Raw genomic sequence first — 22905 nt, forward strand, 5'->3', positions numbered from 1 at the left:
TCCACCACTCTCTCAGTAAAAAAACGTGTTTTGAATTCCAACACACCGAGTTAGCAAGATCGCAATTTGTAAAGACAGGTATCAGTCAGGAGACACAAGAGACTGCAGACGCTGGAATCTGGAGCAACACACAAGATGCTGGAGGAACTCAGCTGGTCAGGCAGCATCTGTGGAGGGAAATGAACAGTCGATGTTTTGGGTCAAGACCCTGCATCTGGACCTGAAACGTCGACGGTCCATTTCCCTCCACAGATGCTGCCCGACCCACTGAGTCCCTCCAACTTTTTATGTGCTGCTACAGGTATTAGTCAAAGTCAAAATCGAGTTTATTGTCACATGCACAAGTCCATGTGAGCACAGGTGCAATGAAAAACTTACTTGCAGCAGCATCACAGGCACAGAGCATCAGGTAAGCAGCATTCACAAGAAAAACAAATTAAACATAAATTATGCAAATTTTACAAGAAAAAAAAAACACAATTAGAACAAAAAAAACAAAATTCATTTTAATGTAATGTGATCAAAGTGGTCATAGTGCTGCTATGCTGTAGTGATCAGGGTTGTGCCGGTTGGTTCAAGAGCCGAATGGTTGAAGGGAAGTAGCTGTTCCTGAACCTGGTGGTGTGGGACTTCAGGCTTCTGTACCTCCTGCCCGATGGGAGCTGTGAGAAGATGGCACGGCCGGGATGGTGGGGATGTTTAGTCTGATTGTTTATGAGCTTTACTTACATGAAAAAGACTTCTATCAAAGATCAAGCTGTTGAATAAATTATAATTTGAGATCCTTGTTGTAAAGTCAGAGTTTGGGGATGTCTTACCAGCAACCCAGTCGTAGCGTTTGGGATCAAAGGGTTTTGGGTAGTCCAAGTGGCACCCGGGGTTTGTTAACCAGTAATAACGCCCTGCATACTTTGAAGCCCTGCGTCACAGGATGCCTCAAAATTTGGGTCCTGGTCCTGGGGACTCTTGAAGAAGAAGAAGCTGGAGACAGACGTCAAAGACAAAAAGGCGAAAGAAAAGGAGAGCAGTGAAATTCAGGGTGAAAACAGTGAACGCCGGCTCCCGTAAGATACCACATAGCGAGATCACCAACCTACTAATAACTCCATCTGGTACTAATACATTGGAGACTGTGTGCTAACTGCATGGAGAACTGGCACTGACTTATTGATTAGCAGCACCAGTTTCTCAATGTGCAGACTGACTCTAACCCAATCAAACTTTTCAGTTAGGGCAGACTACAAAGGCAATGGTTCAGTTTCCATTCAGTCTGTCCCATTTATTTTATTGCTTGCATCTTCTCAAGTTATTATCTCACTGTCACTCCAACAACCTCCATCAGTCACCTGGGCTAATTGGTGTATGGTCTACCTCTGCATAATCTCTGCCCACTTGTTAGAAAATAATTCTGCCCCCCCCCCCACCTCCTCGGTGAGGACTGGACAAGCAATCCCACTCTGATCGTTAATGGGATATCACCAGTAAATGGTGTCAAACCCAGTCAGTTCAGTGAAATTCTTCAGAGAAGGAAGTCTGCCATCCTTAACCCTGAGCCCAGGTGTCACTCCTCGTCTGTATGATGTGGTTTATTCTTAGCGTCCTTGGGCAATTCCCTTGAAATTGTCCCAAGTACAAAACTGTTAAAACTAAGCTCCCATTCACTTGGATCATCAACCATTTAACTGTGAATTATGACCCGATCGAAGCTGGACTAGGAGGGACTGTTTATCCATTTCAAGCAATTGCCTACTTGTCTGCTGTAGATGTCTCGTACAGGACTGCTAGGGGCTTGTTCATTGCAGGGACATAGTCGTGGGATGTTTAGTTTGCTGAATTATTACCCTGGTGACAAGAGTTAAAGTCTCACCACAGCGGCTGGGGAACTCAAATAGAGCACAGAACATAGAACGTTACAGCACAGTACAGGCCCTTCGGCCCACAATGTTGTGCCGACATTTTACCTTGCTCTAAGATCTATCTAACCCTTCCCTCCCTCATAGCCCTCCATTTCTCTATCATTCATGTGTCTATCTATGAGTCTCTTAAATGTCCCTAATGTATCTACACCCACAACCTCTGCCAGCACCCACCACTCTTTGTGTGAAAAACTTACCTCTAAAATCCCCCTTATACCTTCCTCCAATCACCTTAAAATTATGTCCCCTTGTGTTAGCCGTTTTCGCCCTGGGAAAAAGTCTCTGACTGTCCACTCGATCTATGCCTCTTATCATCTTGTACACCTCTATCAAGTCACCTATCATCCTCCTCCTCTCCAAAGAGAAAAGCCCTAGCTCACTCAACCTATCCTTATAAAACATGCTCTCCAATCCAGGCAGCATCCTGGTAAATCTCCTCTGCACCCTCTCTAAAGCTTCCACATCCTTCCTATAATGAGGCGACCAGAAATGAACACAATACTCCAAGTGTGGTCTGACCAGAGTTCTATAGAGCTGCAACATCACCTCGCGGCTCTTGAACTCAATACCCTGACTAATGAAGGCCAACACACCATACGCCTTCTTAACAACCCTATCGACCCGTGCAGCAACCTTGAGGGATCTGTGGACGTGGACCCCAAGATCCCTCTGTTCCTCCACATTGCTAAGAGTAATTAAATAATTCTGGAAACAAGGAGCCTAGTATCAGTTATAGTGGCAGAGTCGGCTAGATTGCTATTAAAACCCATTTGGTTCACTAATGATTTCTGTCCCAGAATTAGTCCCCTGAGAGCATTTACCTCAGAGTCGGAATTATTTCAATAAGTGGAAATACTCAGCAGGTCGGACAGCACCTGTGGAGAGAGGCACAGGGTTAACATTTCAGGTTAATTAGAACTGTTCAGCTAAAGAATGGCAGACCTGAAATGTTAACTCTGTTTGCCTGAGAACTGATGCTGATCTGCTGAGTAATTCAGCATTCTCTCTGCTTTTGTTTCAGATTTACAACAGCTTCCTTTTTTTTAATTTCTCAGAGTACTTTCCTGGGTCAGGTAACCAGTCTGGGCTCCTGTCCTTTTCTGCATTGCTTCATTGGCCAAGGAGAACTATAAATGAACAATGTGGTTCATGAAACAGGAAGTACTTTGAGCCCTTTCTGAGATGTGACACGGTGCTGTTTTAACACCAGCTCCTGTTCACACGGTGAAAGGTTGCCATCTCCTGGATATATCACAGATAATCTTATGAGGAGAGAGCGAAAGAAATGAGCCCAGCATCAATCGAAGTCTTTAATTGTTGGCAGTCCTGTCTACACTGTTGAGAAACTTGATCTGCCTACCACACTTTGAAGCAACATTAAGCTGGTCACACCTTATAAAATTCCTGCAACCAAAATCCTGGTCGAGGTATACACAGTTACAAAGCACAGATGATTAGAATTAGCAACTTCAAGTGTCTGAAAAGACAGGTTAAAATTAAAAGGAAGAATTTCATTCAGACAGCATCATTCATAGTTTTAAGTTACGGGTCTTGGCATTTGCCTGGATTTTGAACTTCAGTTAAACTTCTCCTCGGAGTCCTGTTCCATCATTGCCAGGTTGAGCATTGAATCTCTGAATTACTTTGGAAGGACAATCTCTAACTGGGTTTGTATAATGTTCCCGTGTCTGTTCTTCTAACCGTTATTAACCTGATTAAATCTTGCCTCCACCTCACCAGTATCTAACGTTTTAAGTGTCATTCCTTCGCCTCTCTCATTCCCCATGGACTGTTCCATGCTGTGGGATAAATCTCTGTGCATTCCTCTTTTCCCCAGGTCCATCCCTACAACAGCAGAGCTTGCAGCAGGTAAGGCCATTTCCAATGTGATACTGTGCTCCTGTTTGTTTGTAATTCTGTGCTGTGGAATCAGGGGTCTCATGTTACATTCCCACCAGGACCACTGTTACTTCACTAGCAGCACAGCCATGAGTTTCACCATGGACTGGGAGTGCTATATCCCAACGTTGTGGGGCCGTGGAGGGGATGAAATGCAGTGTAGGATTAAGAACAGTCAATCCCAGTAACCTTGAGTGGGTGTGGATCAAAGCGGGAATTAGACCTGAATTTCTAACTCATGAATTTAAGGATATGATTCTGCTGGAGAGGGTGCAGAGGAGATTCACCAGGATGTAAATTAGTAAATTTGGCAAATTGGTAAATCAGCCTATTATTGTCACATGTACCGAGGTACAGTTAAAAACTTGTATACCGATTGTACAGGTCAATTCTTTACACAGTGCATTGAGGTAGTACAGGGTGAAACAATAACAGAATACAGAGTAAACTGTCACAGTTACAGAGAAAGTGCAGTGCAGGCAGACAATAAGGTGCAAGGTCGTAACAAGGTAGATTGTGAGGTCAAGAATCCATCTTATCATATAAGGGGACCATTCAATAGTCTTATAACACTGGGATAGAAGCTGTCCTGAGCCTAGTGGTACATGCTTTCAGATTTTTGTATCTTCTGCCCAATGGGAGGGGGGAGAAGAGAGAATGTCCGGGGTGGGTGGGGTCTTTGATTATGTTGGCTGCTTTACCGAGGCAGCGAGAAGTGTCGACAGAGTCCATGGAGGGGAGGCTGGTTTCGGTGATGTGCTGAGCTGTGTCCACAACTCTCTGCAGTTTCTTGAGGTCCCGGGCAGAGCAGTTGCCATACCAAGCCGTGATGCATTTGGATAGGATGCTTTCTGTAGCACATCAATAAAAATTGGTGAAGGTCAAAGGGGACATGCCAAATTTCTTTAGCCTCCTGAGGAAGTAGAGGCGCTGGTGAGCTTTCTTGGCCATGGCGCCTACGTGGTTGGACCAAGACAGGCTACTCGTGATGTTCACTCCTAGGAACTTGAAGTTCTCAACCCTCTTGACCTCAGCACCACTGATGTAAACGGGAGCGTGTGCACCGCACCCCCCTTCCTGAAGTCCTGATGTTGTGCGGATTGAAGGGATTTAGCTATAGAAGAGCTTGGAAAGGCTGGGTTTGTTTCCCCTGGAGTGAAGGAGGTTGAGGGGTGGCCTGATAGAGGTGTAGAAAATTATGAGAGGGATAGAGGGGGTAGATAGTAAAAGTCTTTTTCATGTGGCCGGGATATCAAAAACAGGAGGGTGTAGGTTTAAGGTGAAGGGAAGGAGGTTTACATGGGATCAGAGGGACAGAGTTTTACACAGAGGGTGGTGATACCTGGAACATAGAACATAAAACAGTACAGCACAGTACAGGCCCTTCAGCCCATGATGTTGTGCTGACCTACATAAACCTACTCCATGATCAATCTAACCCTTCCCTCTGACACAGCCCATAACCCTCCATTTTACTTACATCCATGAGCCTACCTAAGAATCTTTTAAATGTCCCTATTGTATCAGCCTCTCCCACCACCCCCGGCAGTGTGTTCCAGGCACCCACCACTCTCTGTGAAAAAAAACCTCTGACATCTCCCCTGAACTTTCTTCCACTCACCTGAAACAGATGTCCAAATAAAGTGCAGAAGGAGCATTCAGGTTCCTTCCTGGATGACCCTTGCGCACTTTCTTTGGGAGACTATTACTTCATTTAAACTGCAAGCTGTGTATCCAACGTGAACGGTTTCAGCAAGGGTTGACGTCAGCTTCGCAGTAAGGGCTGTTACTGGTAATATTGAGGGAACAACTTGCTGAACTCATCCTTGATGAACTATTCCTTGGAACGTAGGAGAATGAGGGGTGACCTTATAGAAGTGTTTAAAATTATGAGAGACATAGATAAGGTGGACGGTAACAGGCTTTTCCCCAGAGTAGGGGAGTCCAAAACTAGGCGGCATGGGTTTAAGGTGAAAGAGGAAAGATTTAAAAGAGACCCAAGGGCCAACATTTTCACCCAGATGGTGGTGAGTATTTGGAATGAGCTGCCAGAGGAAGTGGGTGAGGCAGGTACAACAGTATCATTTAAGAAGCACTTGGATAGGTACACGGAGGGAGGGATATGGGCCAAACGCAGGAAATTGGGACTAGCTGGGTGGGCACGGACTGGTTGGGCCGAAGGGCCTGTATCCATGCTGTGTTGCTCTATGACTCTCATCCTGAGTTTCTCATTGCCACACCCCTCACATCACTCCACCCACTGTAATCAACAGTAAAAAAAATAGACGACTAAACTTGTCGGAAAAGGAGTAAACCTTGGGGAGCAGTGGTTTTTGCAAAGTAAACCAATTGTATCATGTTTGATGACACATGATTGTCACACAGTAGCCTGTGGCATATGGGGAGTTTGTGTCTGGTGACTGTGGTTTTCCTGTGGTAAAACATCTTTTCTCAGTAGCTATGGAATTCACGTTGCCTCCTCTCACAGCAGGCGAAGACGTCTATGATGATGTTGGTGCCGATGACTTCCCACCCCCGCCACCCGAATTCAGGTACAATCAACCCTCCCTTGTGATAATCAGTTCTTGGCAGCTGAGCCACTTAAAATAAGTATCCTGGGTGTAGCACAGGAGACCATTTAGCCTGTTGTGTTTGTGGTGGATCTTGGTAAAACCTAGCATCCTTTCTCCACAGCCTTATTTTTATTCATAATCCTTGTAAATTCCTCCTCCTCAAATCCAAGTGGCCCTATAAGTTTCTGATCCTCAATCTGACCTTGGGGGATGGAGTCTCACTTCTCTGAAGCTGAAACCACTTTAAGTGAAGCTGAGCCTGAAAGGTGCTTGCAATCTTCAAAGGTCAACTGACTAAAGGAGGTGTGGAATCTGTCTGCTCTCAATCTACGATCTAATTCTCAAACAGCTTCTAAAATATCAAGCACCAGAATTCCTAGGGTTGACCACCACAAGTTACTACTTATTTGAAAATGCTTGACGATCAGGGGGAGAACCAACACTGCTTAGCCATTTAAAAAGATTGTGACACCATGGTGTGACTGTATATTTCTAACAAACCCCTTCCAGTCGACTTTCATCAGTACTTTATCCATACATTTTGAAATGCTAAACTTACTTTAACAACGGTGAAGTGGAAAATGATATTATGTAGTCTGATCAGATTAGTGGGTCGAAACTCAAAACCAGGTGAACTGAAGCAGTAATTCTGAACCCAGCAAATGCTCGGTTCCAATCCAGTGAACTGCACCCAGTGTTCACACTGTTGTCTCCTCTCCACTGGAGAAACCAGACGCTGACCAGGTGTCACCTGCGTTCAGGACCTCAGTCCCTGAGCTTCCCGTTGGTGTCACTCCCCAAGTTACTCCCACTCTGACCTGTCAGTCTGTGACCTCCTGCGCTGTTACAACACGGCCCAACACAAGCTGGAGGAACAGCACCTCATCTTCCACATGGGAACTTTGCAGAGTTCCGGACTCAGTATTGAATTCTACAACTTCAGGTAACTTGGTCTGTATCTGTCATCCATCTGTTATATTGGCTCAGATTGAATTTGTTTCCTTTTGTCCTTTCATTTTTCTTTGGAAGTGGAGGAGGTGCCCTGACCTGCCGGGCAGGGCTCCCTGCTCCGCATTTCACAATTCCCACATTCTTTTGTCCGTGTTCTCACTCTCTAACTGCTCCCATTCACTCACTGACCAGATCACACTATTTACAGCTTATCCCCGTGGTCACCCCGGTCTTACCCCATCAGAGACACCCCCTCCCCCAACTTCCCTGCAGCTTCTTTTGTCTCCTTCCCAGTTTTGACGTAGAGTCATCAACCCAAACCATTAACTCTGCTTCTCTGCCTGACCTGCTGAGTATTTCCAGCACTTTCTGTTTTTACTTTAGATTGCCAGCGTCTGCAGGTTTTTTTTTCATGTACTTCACCTGAATGGTCCTAAATCACTGGACCACCGAATCCCTTGTGTTTCATTTAATGGGGGACTGTTTTTAGTTCTTCTTGGGTGAATATTTCAGAAAGTAGTCATTCATGGTGATCACCTTCTCCTTGTCCTTATAATTGCAAGAATGTGGTAATCTAATACAACTCCATGTCATACTATTGAAAGGTTCCCTAGTAAAATAAGATGGACTCTTGACCTCACAATCTACCTCGTCATGACCTTGCACCTTATTGTCTGCCTGCATTGCACTTTCTCTGTGACTTGTAACACTTTATTCCACATTCTGTTATTGTTTTCCCTTGTACTACCTCAATGCACTGTTGTAATGAATCAATCTGTACTATCGGTATGCAAGACAAGCTTTTCACTGTACCTCGGTACATGTGACAATAATAAACCAATTCCAATTCCAGTATCTGAGGATAGAGAAACAAAGTTAACACTTCAGTCAATGACCAGCATCAAAACCGGCTGTCAAAACCTCCTCTTGCATTTTCTGCAATTCCCTCTTTATCCTTTTGTTTACAGCTTCAGGTATTCTTGAATTAGACCCATTTCCTACCTTTAATCAGACAATCTTTATAATGTCTGTCTTTTTACATACTTCATCTCATATTCAATAATTCATTTAGTAGTGGCCAATGAAGAAGGTTATCAAAAATTACAGCATGTGTTGATCAGCGGGGTAAGAGGGCCAAGGAATGGCAAATGGAGTTTAATTCAAATAAGTGTGAAGTGTTGCATTTTGGAAAGTCAAATCAAGGTAGGACTTACACAGTGAACAGCAGGGCCCTGGGGAGTTTTGTAGAACAGAGGGACCCTGGGGTACATGGTTCCCTGAAAGTAGAGTCACAGGTAGACAGGGTGGTGAAGAAGGCTTTTGGCACATTGGCCTTTGTCAGTCGGCGCACTGAGTATAGAAGTAAGGAGGTTGTGGTGCGGTTGTACAGGACGCTGGTGAGGGGTATACACTCAGTATCTTTCCCAGGGTTGGGGAAATCAAGAACTAGAGGGCATAGGTTTAATGTGAGAGGGAAGAGATTTAATAGGAACCTGAGAGGCAACCTTTTTACACAAAGGATGGTATCTATGTAGAAAGAGCTGCCAGAGGAAGTAGTTGAGGCAGGTACACTAACAACCTTTAAAGGACAGTTGGACAGGTACATGGATAGGAAAGGTTTAGAAGGTTATGGGCCAAACACTGGCAAATGGGACTAGCTTGGATGGGGCATCTTGGTCGGCATGGACCAATTGGGCTGAAGGGCCTGTCTCCATGCTGTACGACTTGACGACTCTGGTAGAAACCAAGGAAAAGTAAGAATTAAGACAATTGTTACAACCTGTCATGATAATGGCTAGTGTTTCACTGGCTTCTTGAAGTATTAAAATGCAGAAAATTTGGCTGCTAGTTTTGTGAACAGCAAGATCCCACAATGAACAGACTGTTTGTTTTAGGATACCAGAATTGATTGTGAAATGCAGATATTGGAAATTCCAAGAGAAAGGCTGGTAATTGTAACGACTTCCCACAATAAAAGCCAACATTCCGTTAGCCTTCCTAATCTTTCTAATTACCTGTACCTGCTATCCAACCTTTCGTGTTTCATGAACTCGGACCCCCAGATCGCTTTGTTCTGTGGAGACACAAGAGACTGCAGATGCTGAAATCTGGCACAAAAAAAAATTGCTGGAGGAACCAAGTGTCGACTGTCCACTTCCCTCACAGATGCTGCCTGACCCGCTGAATTCCTCCAGTGGTTTGTTCTATGCTCCCTTTGTACTATATTATTTTGTAGTCCCATTGAGACTATTAAGAACACTTACGCAAGACATGCATAATATATTAACGTTTCCTCGAAAGGCATACCACTGCTAATGACTGAAGATACATGAATCAGTGAATGGGAATTTAAAGACTGCAGATGCTTGAAATCTAAACCACATCTAGAAAAGGCTGGAAACTCAAAAGGCCAGGCAGCAACTGGGGAAAGAGAAACAGTTTGACGTTTCAGGTCCGGAACTCTGATCACAGTCCTGGAACGGAAACGTTAACTGTCTCTCTCTCCACAGACGCTGCCTGACCTGCTGAGAGTTTCCAGCCTTCTCTGGTTTTGTTACAGATTAATCAGTGTAACTCCTGAACTTCTCTTTCACTATGTCTTCACAACGGCCTCACAGCTCCAGAGACCTGGGTTCGATCCTGACCTCCGGTGCTGTCTGTGTGGAGTTTGCACGTTCTCCCTGTGACCGTGTGGGTTTCCCTCGGGTGCTCCGGTTTCCTCCCACGTCCCAAAGACATGCGGGTTGGGAGGTTTATTGGCTATTGTAGATCGACTGCAGGAGAATTGGAGTGAGGATTAGTGATTGATGTGAATGTACAAGAATAAGTTGCAGGGAAACAAGTGGGTGGATGGGATTACTCTCGAGCCATCATGGATTTGATGGGCCAAATGGCTTCCTTTTATGTATTAAAATAATGTAAGAATTAACTCAGAACGAGCCCACTCCAACTTTAAAAGATTCCCAAATGCAAGATACTCGCTGCCGATTCTCAATGTTTCAGGCAAGCCTTTGGCCTCCAGTATGAGTATGGAGCACTGCACGGGACACCTGCGGTGGGAATGGGCCCCTACTGCCTCCATCCATGGCTGCAACACCTCAGCGTGACTGACAGCAGTGCTGCAAAAGGCGTAGCGGTCAGCATTGCCGGTATTAGCAACAAACAATCTGCTGGAGGAACTAAAGTGGGTCGAGCAACATCTGTGGGGGTGGGGAGAGAATTGTAAAGTTCCTTTGGCAGGAGTTAGAACATAGAACATCGAACATAGAACATAGAACAGTACAGCACAGGAACAGGCCCTTCGGCCCACAATGTCTAAACTGAGCACATTGCCAAATTAAACTAAATCTCTTCTGTCTACACATGATCCATTCCCTGCACATTCACGCGCCCATCTAAAAGTCTCTTAAAAGCCACTATCGCACCATTTCCACCCCCACCCCCGGCAGCCCGTTCCAGGCACCCACCACTCTCTGTGTTAAAAAAGCCTGCCCGCACATCTCCTTTAAACTTTGCCCTGAGTCGCTCCAGATTCCATCATCTGCAGGCTCTTGTGTCTCCAGTGCTGTCCTTGGTTGTTCTGGCAAACAATGGGAAGGAAGGTGGTATCCTTCCATTTGCTTACAGCCACACTTTGTCAAGAAAAGTCACACTTGGATCAGCAAATCAGTGAACTGCATGTGCTAGCTATTTGATTTACAACTGTTTGTATCACACCCCATTCTGTTGTTCATTCAACAATTCAAACTGAAATAAAACCAGGGAACCAGAAACATGAACTGAATTTAAAAAGGACTTTATTTTAGTTCTAATTCTGTTCTTTCTTGTAAAAATTATGTTTAATTTATGTTTTTCTTGTGAATGCTGCTTGTCTGATGCTATGTGCCTGTGATGCTGCTGCAAGTAAGATTTTCATTGTGGTTGGAACTGGAATTGGAATTGGTTTATTATTTTCACTTGTACCAAGGTCTTGCATACCGTTCATACAGATCACTTCATTACACAGTGCATCGAGGTAGTACAGGGTAAAACAATAACAGAATGCAGAATAAAGTGTTACAGTTACAGAGAAAGTGCAGTGCAGGCAGACAATAAAGTGCAAGGTCATAATGAGGTAGATTGTGAGGTCAAGAATCCATCTTATCGTACTAGGGAACCATTCAATAGTCTTATAACAGCGCGAACTTGTAGATGGAGTTGGAGCAGAATTTGCTCACGCAGTCATGAGTGCATAGGGAGTAGAGTAGAGGGCTGAGGACGCAGCCTTGTGGGGCACCAGTGTTGAGAATAATCGTGGTGGAGGTGTGCTGCCTATCCTCACTGATTGCGGTCTGTTAGTCAGGAAGTCAAGGATCCACTTGCAAAGGGAGGTGTTGAGTCCCAGGTCTCGGAGTTGTGTGTACATGTACTTGGGCATTTGACAATAAACTCAACTTTGACATACAGAGAGAGATTAGGTTTGCAAGATTATTTCGAAGTCCCAATCACCAGTTTATGGTTTGCTGCCAATCATTAGATAGAAAATGACTCAAGCATTTTATGCCTTTCCTACGGGAGTGAATGGAAATGTGCTGATATAAAATGGAAATGAATGGGAAGAGGTTTGATTAGTTTAAGAATGAATGGAAAAGAAACTGGACTTTTGGGATGCTGGATATGGATCACTTTATTTCTTTTAAGATGAATAGCAGAAGAACATCAGAGTTTGATTACTCATGATTCCTCACACTTGGGCAGACAGTACAAGCAAGTGGGATTACAGGAAATGAGTTGATCAACATGTGGGAGAAGTTTTCTGATTTATCACAAAAGCAACTGGAAAGTCAAAGTGGAATTTCTCACATTGTCTGCTGGTTTTGATGATTTGAAATTTTGATGATCTCCAGTCCATTTATTGGGACCATTTGTGAAGTTAAACCGTGGCACGACTTACACAGTGAATGGAAAGGGCCTGAGGAGTGTTTTACAACAGGGAGACCTGGGGATTCAAGTACATAGTTCCCTGAAAGTGGCGACACAGGTAGACAAGGTGGTGAAGGAGGCTTATGGCACACTTGCTTTCATCGGATGGGGTATTAAATACAAGAGTTGGGACATCCATTTACTGCTGTACAATACATTAAGGAGATGCACCTGGAATACCGTGTGCAGTTCTGGTCGTCATACTATAGGAAGGATGTGATTAAACTAGAGAAAGTGCAGAAAAGTTGCAGGAACTGGAGGGCTTGAGTTATGAGGAGATACTGGACAGGCTGGGACTATTTTCCCTGGAGCGAAGGAGGCTGAGGGGTGACCTTATAGAGGTTTATAAAACCATGAGAGGCAGAGATAAGTTGGGTGGTCACTGCTGTGTTCCCAGAATAGTGGGCATAGGTTTAAGCTGAAAGGGGAGAGATTTAAAGGGGATCTGAGGTGCAAATTTTTCACATAGAGGGTGGTGGGTATGTGGAAAGTGGTAGAGGCGGGTACAGTTACAACATTTTGGACAGGTACACAGCTAGGAAAGGTTCAGAGGGATATGGGACAAACGCGGGCAAATGGGACTAGCTGAGGAAGGCACCTTGTCCGGTATAGACGAGTTGGGCTGAAGGGCCTGTTTCCGTGCTGTGTAACTGTGAATATATGACATTAACTAGCTTAAATCAGCGCTAATCTCATAAATGAGATTGGAAGGCATATATCCTGAAGCTCAAGCCATTTCTAAATGGACCTACCCAATAATGAGTGGAGTACATGCCTTTCTGGGCACGTACTACTGGGCAAACTGGAAACCCAGAGCATGATCTGCATTCCAGTTGTAATTTTAACTGGCATAAGGCATGGAGCATGCGATGTTCACACTCATGTTTCTGGTGTTGTGCAGTATCCTAAAGGGACACTTGATGGTTAGACTTAAAACAGCTCCTAACTACTTCACAGGTTATATTCCTGATACACTGAGGGGGGAAAAAGTACTGGGGTGCAGTCAATTTGAGCTTGGCTTCTTCTACATGATTGTTGCCCCACCACAGAATGTGTCTGGCTCTGTACTATAGGGCTAGTGGCCTGCGGTGGAATATAGGACCTGGAAGGTGACTAATACATTGTTGTGCTGGACTCCTAAACATTAAAATGAACCCAGTGAAGCTTTAGAGCATTGCTGGCAAACCACCTTACACAGTCAAAGACGGTCAAACGAGGACCTTCCCTCCCTGTGATTAAAACACTTTTGCATTCTCATTCTTCCTGTTGTAATGGCGAGTGATTGACCTACAAATTTGATCCTTTTTCTCCCTCCCCAGATGCTGCCTGACTTGCTGAGTATCGCCAGCATTTTCCATTTTTATTTTAGATTCCAGCTTTATGACTTTCAGTCTGAGTCTAGTATGGTATTGGTGAATTTTTTACGGGATCAGGCACAGCATGGGAGGATGGTTGATCTGATCCACTGGGATGTGTGTGGAAAATGCAGTAAGAAAGACCCTAGACATAAGTTTTGGGTGAAAGTCAAAGACCTTAAAGTTATGTTCTTTGTCTTTTGAACAGTTTGAAAATGGGAACACCAAATAAAGGCAAAAAAGATGAAAAGGATCCAAAAAAAATCAAAAAGTTAGAGAAAGAGGAAAAAGACTTCAGGAAAAAATTTAAAGTAAGTGTTAGATATTTTTCCTTAATTGTTTTGAACTTTAAGCCCTTGACCTTATTTTTCCAGTCGGAACATAGAACATGGAACATGGAACATAGAACATTACAGCACAGAACAGACCCTTCGGCCCACAGTGTTGTCCCAAACTAATTAAACCAATGACTCCTAATTAATCTAATCCCTCTTCCCTGCACACTGACCCTATCCCTCCCTTCTCTGCATATTCATGTGCCTACCTAAGACTCTCTTGAACCCTCCTATGCTATCTGCCTTCACCATGACCCCTGGCAGTGCATTCCAGGCACCCACCACTCTCTGTAAAAAAACTTGCCCCTCACATCTCCTTTGAACTTACCCCCTCTCACCTTAAATACATGCCCTCTAGTATTAGACATTTCAATCCTGGGAAAAAGATACCAGCTGTCTACTCTATCTCTGCCTTTAAGGAAACTGACAGACTCAATGGAAGATAAATCTTATTGGAGGCTGAAATTGGGTAATACGTATGATGAGTTCATGTGTTTCTGTTACGTAAAAATTGCCCCTAAATATCCCTTTTCTCTGAAATACAGACATACAATAGAAATGCAGCATAACGTCAGAAAATTTACAGCACAGGAGGTTATTCAGCTCAGTATTTTACAGCATCTCTTTGAAAGAGAAATCCAATTACAGGCTGCCTCTGGGTAACAAACAGTTCCATACTCAAAGATGTCCATAAGTCAATTTTGACCATAAATTGGAAAATACAAAAAAAAATCACTCAATACAGTAATCATACCTCCATAGTATTGTAATGGATGGTGTCAGGAGGCTGATAAGAAAGAGCACTCACTAAAAAGTGGAGTGAGGGTAAACTAGTTCTGCTGTTCACAGGAGTGAACGTATATACGTACGTCAGACTTTTGAGTTTAATACTATTATGGGAGCTCATTCATATGTAGTAGGGGTGTCCATAAGTCATCCGTTCATGACCTGTAGTCTTAATTCTCTGGTTTTCCACTATAACCTTACAAATTTGCATAGAATCATTGAACATTATGCACAGTCACCCATTCAGCCCAATGAATGTCTGCTAGCCCCAGAGAGCAACCCTCATCTCTCTGACCTTTCCTGTGCCTATATAATCACCTTTTGAAGGACCTGATTGATTCTGATTCCACCAGCCTCACGGGTGAATTCAAGATCATAATTACTTTTGCAGTACAGTGTTTGTTTTCCCTCACATTCCCCTCGCACCTTTTGTCTGAACTTTAAGAACTGAGTCTCCTGGTCCTTGAACCATCTGCTAAGGTGACTGTCTTCCCATTGTACATCCTCTCTAAACCACCCACAAACTTGACAACTCTTTTTAACATCTCATTGCAGCCCTGCAATGAATTTAAGACGAGATTATGAGCACTAGTTGTGGTATGGTATTGCAACCCACAATTGTCTATCTTTGTAAAGTTAGGCAACAGACAGGTACTTTACACATTAGTCATTTTCAATGCCTTTGTGGGGTCCAGGAAAGGATCTTGTACTCTCACAATGACTAACGGTTAGAAATAACTCATTTACCTGCAGCACAAGCACATAACCAATGACTGGACATTACTGTCTGTTATTCACTTAATGGCCTCTCACTCTAGAAATTCAAAAAAGCATATAACCTTTGCTTTCCCCCTCAAACAGTACGATGGAGAAATCAGAGTTCTAGGAACTACTCAAGTCGCTCAAAACATAAGTAATAAGAAATGGGGCAACCGAGACCTACCAGTGAAAGCAGGTGAAATTTTAGACATTATACAGCACACTGATGACATTAAACTGCTCTGCCGGAACGAAGATGGAAAATGTAAGTTTATTTCATTTGTTTTAGTAAATAGCATCTTAAACTTTGATGAGATTTTTTTATTCTTTAATTTTCTCTTTTAATCATCTATACTCATTCTGGGAAACTTATTCTTCACAAGTGGGCCAAGACGTGTGTTTACACACAATTTTACTTGAGGGACCTCGCACGGTAGTGTAGCGGTTAGCGTAATGCTATTACAGCACCAATGACCTGGGTTCAATTCCGGCCGCTGTCTGTAAGGAGTTTGTATGTTCTCCCTGTGTCTGCGTGGGTTTCCTCCGGGTGCTCCGGTTTCCTCCCACATTCCAAAGACGGACAGGTTAGGAAGTTGTGGGCATGTTATGTTGGCATTGGAAGAGTGGCGACACTTGCGGGCTGCCCCCAGAACACTCTATGCAAAAGATGCATTTCACTGTGTGTTTCAATGTACATGTGACTGATAAAGATATCTTATCTTATCTTATCTTATCTTATCTTATCTTATCTTATCTTATCTTATCTTATCTTACACCACAAACACAGCAAATTGTATATACATAACACCCTTAACATTGTTTCACCAGTGCATTATGAGACAAACATTGAAACTGAGTCACATAGGGTATTGGGCCAATAGGTATGTTTTTGAGAGCATCATTAAGGAAGAGATGAGGAGGGATTTCCAGAGCTTAGGCAGTGCAGATACTAGCAGAGGAAACTGTGGATATGTAAGAGGATGTGTGAGGATGTGGAGGAATTTGTAACAAAGCTCATATCTTCAGTCAGTTGCAGAAGGCAACTTAAATAGATTTCTTTCCACCAGGACCACAAATGTCAATCTTAGTGTCTCAAATGAATCTTGGTTCATTGGCTCATCAGACAGAGAACTCAATTCACAATGTGTTTGGTGTACTCGTGATCTCCTTCTCTTAGTACTTTACAATCCGGCACATTTACTAGTTAAGCTACAGATTATATAGGGTTACCCATTGCTAGTAATAGCTGAATAGATTTTTGATGTTTCTGGACCTAAAGTAGAAGGTCATGATAAAAGTGGTAAATTCTTTTAAATTGCAAATGCCTCCATCATGTCTGAGAGATTTCAGGTCTTGGTTTAGATGGCAGGATGAAGAGATACAAGAGTCTGCAGATGCTGGAATCTGGAGTAAAAAGCAAACTGCTGGGAGAACTCAACGTGTCGAGCAGCACCTGTGGGGGGGGAGGAATTAATTTGGTAAATTGGTTTATTATTGTCACGTGTACTGAGGTACAGTGAAAAACTTTATTTTGCATGTATATTGCAGTACATTGAGGTAGTGCAAGGAAAAACAATAACAGAATGCAGAATATAGTATTACAGTTACAGAGAAATTTTTGACGTTTTGGATTCAAATGCAGGGTCTTGACCCAAACGTCAACAATTCCTCTCCCCCCACAGGTGCTGCTCGACCCGCTGAGCTCCTCCAACAGACCTTTATTTCTTTTGGCGATCTTACTTCATTGAGCTGTTTGAGAGAATGAGCCTTATACTTAACATAGCATAACAAAGTCCCTCTACCAACCTGACCCTGTTATACAACACTGCCCTTTGATGATAGTCCATGACGAGACTCTAGGAGATACGTACCACATCCCATATCTCGGAGGTAGTCATCGGTGATGAAATTCATCATTACCTTCAGTGCAACAATACAGATGTTAGCTAATGAGGAAAAGGTTGATTGAATATAAAAGCCCTCGGATGTGGCACAAAGCTAATGGTCTACCAGGCATCAATAATTCCAACTATGACCTTCTGAGCCTGCACCACTGATATCAGGCATCCCAAAGAACTGGAGAGATCCCGCCAATGTTCACTGGCAAGATAAGCAAGACAACGTCAGCATCCTCTCCTGGGCCAACATTCCCGGAATGAAGGCTCTATTTACCTGTACGTTGCTTTGACGCCTGATTCCCAAAGCAGACCAACTATTCCAACTTCAGTCAGGGCAAGAGATTTACAGACAGGGAGAGGAAACGACTCAAGTCTGTTCTCAAAGCCCACTCGATAAAGGGTAACATAAATTGGTAAATTGGTTTATTATTGTCACGTGTACTGAGGTGCAGTGAAAAACGTTGTTTTGCATGCTATCCATACAGATCATTTCATCACATCAGTGCATTGAGGTAGTACAAGGGAAAACAATAACAGAATGCAGAATGCCCTTTGATCTCTGGGAATCCTCAACTCATGACTGTTCAGAATGGAGAAGGTACATTGAGGATAGCATTGACAACCTTGAATCCATGCATGGGGAGCACACACAAAGTCCCGATGGGAGCTGTTAGAAGATGGCATGGCCATGGGGATCTTTGATGATGGATGTTGCCTTCTTGAGGCAGCTCCTCCTGTAGATGCTCCCGATGGTGGGGAGGGATGTGCCCATGATGTATTGGGCAGAGTCCACTACTCTCTGCAGCTTCTTACGTTCCTGTGCATTTGAATTGCCATCCCAGACCGTGATGCAACCAGTCAGGACACTTTCAACAGCACTTCTGTAGAAGTTTGTTAGAGTGTTCGGTGATAAGCCAAACCTACTGAACCTTCTAAGAAAGTAAAGCCAAGTATAAATGGCACAAGGAGGGCACCACCTTCCAACCACCCAGCTGTCCGTGCCACCAAACCCTTCTGCCCCTTCTGTAGCAGACTTTGCAGGTCCCAGATTGGCCTCATCTGTCACCTCATAACCCACAGAGCTGGAGTGGAAACAAATTATCCTCGACCCCAAGGACGTGCCTCAGAAGAAGCACATCTTCAAAGGCACCCAGTGACTTCCTGTGGGTGTCCTTCACACTTGTTCAAACAAACAGAAGAGTTGGAAGGAATGAAGAAGTGATTCTCTTAGACAGAAAGGATTAAAAGTGCCCTGATATGGAAGCTGATGGATCTGTTTATTATTTTTAACATTTCCTATTGTGGTGCAGTGTCAGCCTGTATGTTACTGATATAATTCTTTTTCTTCTTTTTCAAAAACCTGCAGTTGGATATGTTCAAAAAGTCAACTTAGTAACAGGGTGAGTACACGTCACAATAAAATAACTGTGATTTCTTGTCTAAGGGTCCCAATGGGATAAACTCTTTATCGATTGATTGTTTTTCAGCCTTCTCCTTGAGCTTTTTCTGTTCAATTTGGAGTGTTGGTATTGGTTTATTATTGTCACATGTTCAGAGATACAGTGAAGAACTTTTGTGGTGCGTGCCATCCAGACAGATCATCCGTACATAAATTCATCGAGGTAGTAAAAAGGGAAACAGAATGTAGAATAAAGTGTTACAGTTACAGAGAAAGTGCAGTGTAGGCAGACAATAAGGTGCAAGGGCCACGACAAGATAGGTTCAGAGATCAATAGTTCAAGGGTTCATCTTTTAGCTTATGAGGGGTCCATTCAAGAGTCTGATAACAGTGGGATAGAAGCTGTTCCAAAAAAGAGATGGAAACAAAGTTAATTTCGTGCAGTATAAAAAATTAAACATAACATTCACAGCTTTCCACAGCTCTTAAATGGAAAGAGCAAGAATAACTGAAGTATTCAAAGGATAAATAGCAGAGTTCAAGGCCAACATGTTCCTGTAAGGATAAAGCCAGATGTTACAAATACAGGGAACTCTGGATGTTTGAGGGATACTGAAGGTTAGATAAAGAGAAAAAAAGGGAGCATATGACAGATATAGGGAGCTAATGTTGGGGAGGTCTGTCAACATAAAACAAGTAGTGAGGGTGCTTAGGAAGGCTAGGGAGGGTCATAGAAATCACCAGCGGACAGGATTAAAGGTAAATTGTAAGGTGTTCTATGAATACTAAGCACAAAAGAATAACCAGGGAAAAAGTGGGACGCAATTAGGGTCAACGAAGGCAAGCTGTACAGACAGTATAGATGGGTGTCCTAAATGAATACTTCTTATTGGTACTCACCAAGGAAAACAGGACTTTGTAGATGGCAGAAGCTCAGTGAAGGGGTGGGTGAAAGTCTCTCATACATAAAAGAGGAGGTACTCAATGCCTTGGCTGGCTTAAAAGTGTGATAAACCCCCAGGACTGGATAGGATTATCCCAGGCTGCTATGGGAGGCAAGAGAAGAGAGAGCTGGGGCTCTGCTGAGATATTTTAAATCTTTGCTGGACACAGGTGAGGTACCAGAACACTGGAGGACGGCATAACGTGGTCCTTCTTTTCAAGGAAGGCAGCAAGGGAAAAGTTTGGTAATTATACGTACCCCATGAGCCTAACGTCAGTGGGAGGGAAGACACTGGAAAAAGATTCTGAGGGAGAGGACTATATGATCACTTGGAAAGTTAGGGACTGATCAAAGACGGCTACATGGGTTTGTCAAGGGAAGATCCTGTCTCACCAATTTGATTGAATTCTCTGAAGAGCCAATAATGTGTACTGATGAGAGCAGGGGTAGTAGGTGTGATTTATACAAACTTTCCTAAAGCTTTAGCAAGGTCCCACACGGGAGATTTGGTTTACAAAAGGTTAAGGGCCCATGGGATCCAGGACAAGTTGGGCAAACTGGACCCAAAATTGGGTTGGCAATAGGAGACAGAGGGTGATGGTAGAGGGTTAGGATGCCTGCAGCTAGTGGTGACCCACAAGGATCAGTGCTGGGACTCTTGCTGTTTGTAGTATAAGTGAATAACTTGGATATGGATGTGGGAGGGGTGATCAGTAAGTTTGCGGATGACACGAAGATTAGTGCAGTTGTTGGTAGTGTGGAAGGTAGGCTTTGGCTGAAGAGAGATGGATGTGTTGCTGAAATGGATGAAAGATTCAGGTGGAGTTTTAATCCAGATAAATATGAGGTGATGCATTGTAATGGGGCTAAGACATACACCTGAGTAGCACTTAGGGGAGTATTGAGGAACAGAGGGACCTTGGAGTACAAGTCCATATCCAAAGCAGATAGATAACATGGCTAAGAAAGCATATGGAATACCGGCCTTCATTAGTCAGTGAAGTGAATCCAGGGAGGTTATGCTCCAACTTTATACAGCCTTCATCAGACTCAGCAGGAGTACCTTGCGCTCTTGTGGTCACCACACTACAGGAAAGGTGTGATAGTGCTGGAGAGGGTGCAGAGGAGATTTACCAGGGTGTTGCCTGGGATGGAGCAGTTCAGTTACAGGGATATACTGGAGAGGCTGGGTCTGTTCTCCCTGGAGCGGAGGGGGTTGAGAGGGGACATGACTGAGGTATATAAAATGATGAGGGGTACAGAGAGGGCAGACTGCAGGAAACTTCTCCCCATGTCAGAGGGAGATAAAACTAGAGGACATAGGGGGGAGAGATTTAGAGGGCATATAAGTAGTGAGTACCTGGAGTGCACTGCCTGAGAGATTGGCTGAAGCTGGGTAATTGAACAGCATTTAAGAAGTGCCTAGATGTGCTCTTGAATCACTTAGGGACAGAGGGCTATGGGTGATGGGATTAATATGACAGGGTGCCCACTGGTCAGCATGGATGTGTTGGACCGAATGAGCCTGCTTCCATGCTATATACGATTCTATGATTCTATGATCAATGATCATATGAAGTACAACAGATAAACATTGGGGCAGCTTTATTGAACAAGGACCGTATCTTTAATATAGGAGCATGCCAGAGACATAATAGGTCAAGTGTGGCCTAAAGGATGTTGATACTGTCTCCATGTTCTAAGTTGACTGCAAATAACTTTACTTAGATGGCAAGGGCTGTAGGCTAGCTGACAAGTTACAGCTTTTATCCCCCGCACTGGCTGGTAGCAATGCCAAGCTCTGGTGCCTACTAATCTCCTTGGCATTTACTGGATAAAACATTTTTGTCTGCTGACTTCTAATCATATCTCTAAAGGCGATGTTTACCTTTCTTACCTCAATCCATCCCTATAATTGGAATCCCTGGAGCCAGTGCTACAATTTTCCCAATCTATCGAGAAACTGAGGTACACACTTCAGGCAGCATATTCAAACTTTGCCTCTGGCACTGGAAGTCATTTAAGGATTATCAACTTCAAGAACCTGATCTTTAATTTAAATTCAACCTTTCAAACGCTGTTTACAAAATCTCTATCCTGCAACATCCTGTTATGGTTCCTAAACTAAGACCTAAGGCAGGTTAGTCTGGGTATCCTGTAGCAAGTGACTCATCGTCTGACACCCCCAAGACTTTCCAGCATCGACAAGATACAAGACAGGAGGAATGTGGAGGAGTTCTCTCCACTTGTCTGGATGAGTGCAGTTCCAACATTTGGTTTTGGTATTGGTATTGGCTTATTGTTGTCACTTGTACCGAGGTACAGTGAAAACTTGTCTTGCATACCGATCGTACAGGTCAATTCATTACACAGTGCATTGAGGTAGTACAGGGTAAAACAATACAGAATACAGAGTAAAGTGTCACAGCTACAGGGAAGTGCATTGCAGGTAGACAATAAGGTACAAGGTCACAACAAGGTAGATTGTGAGAAGCTTGGCTCTGTCCACCTTTTGATAAACCACTGTACATATTCACACCCTCTGCCACCAGCATACAAGGTTCTGCAGTGTATACTGTCTACAAAATGCACTACAATTACTTGAGGACTTCAGAAACGTGGAAGCACCACCACCTGTACGTTATCATCCAAGTCATGGCACCATCTTGAGTGGGAAATGTATTACTGGCTCTGAATCCTAGAACCCAACCTAACAGTGCCTCCAGGGAACACCTTCTCCAGAAGACTGCAGTGGTTCAGGGAGGCAGTTCACCATTACCTTCTCAAGGGCACTCAGAAGTGGTCAATAAATGCTGCTCTTGCCAGTGTCATCCAAATCCTGAAAAACAAATGTATAAAAAGATGTGTTTTCTTGTTGACACTATCACAATGTTGCACACAATATAAACCAATATTTATTCTGTATATTTCTCCTCCATATGCTACCAATATTGTCCAGCATTATTTTCCGGTGCATCAAGCCACAATTTATGGTTGTGCCAGTAGGATCCAGGAGACTTAATTTTGTGTATTGCCTCATTTCCTTTGTAACTTCTCGATACAACCAGTATTAAGGTTCGCGATATTCCAAAAAGGGAAAGGAGTATAGTCTTGTATGCACCAATCGTA

At 43.6% G+C, this 22905-nt stretch overlaps 1 protein-coding gene across 1 annotated transcript in view; it reads left to right on the forward strand.

Moving 5' to 3' along the window:
- The window catches only part of LOC127572828 (FYN-binding protein 1), a 114403-nt gene that overhangs the window by 85971 nt on the left and 5527 nt on the right, over window positions 1-22905 (forward strand). Inside the window, exons 12-17 of the mRNA XM_052020482.1 lie at window positions 918-1064; window positions 3754-3785; window positions 6307-6367; window positions 13865-13967; window positions 15639-15801; window positions 18801-18834. Coding sequence (XP_051876442.1) covers window positions 918-1064; window positions 3754-3785; window positions 6307-6367; window positions 13865-13967; window positions 15639-15801; window positions 18801-18834 — 540 coding nt within the window. The remainder of the gene's footprint in view (window positions 1-917; window positions 1065-3753; window positions 3786-6306; window positions 6368-13864; window positions 13968-15638; window positions 15802-18800; window positions 18835-22905) is intronic.

The sequence above is a fragment of the Pristis pectinata genome, chromosome 7 (genome assembly GCF_009764475.1).
Source record: "Pristis pectinata isolate sPriPec2 chromosome 7, sPriPec2.1.pri, whole genome shotgun sequence".
Classification (NCBI taxonomy): Eukaryota; Metazoa; Chordata; class Chondrichthyes; order Rhinopristiformes; family Pristidae; genus Pristis; species Pristis pectinata.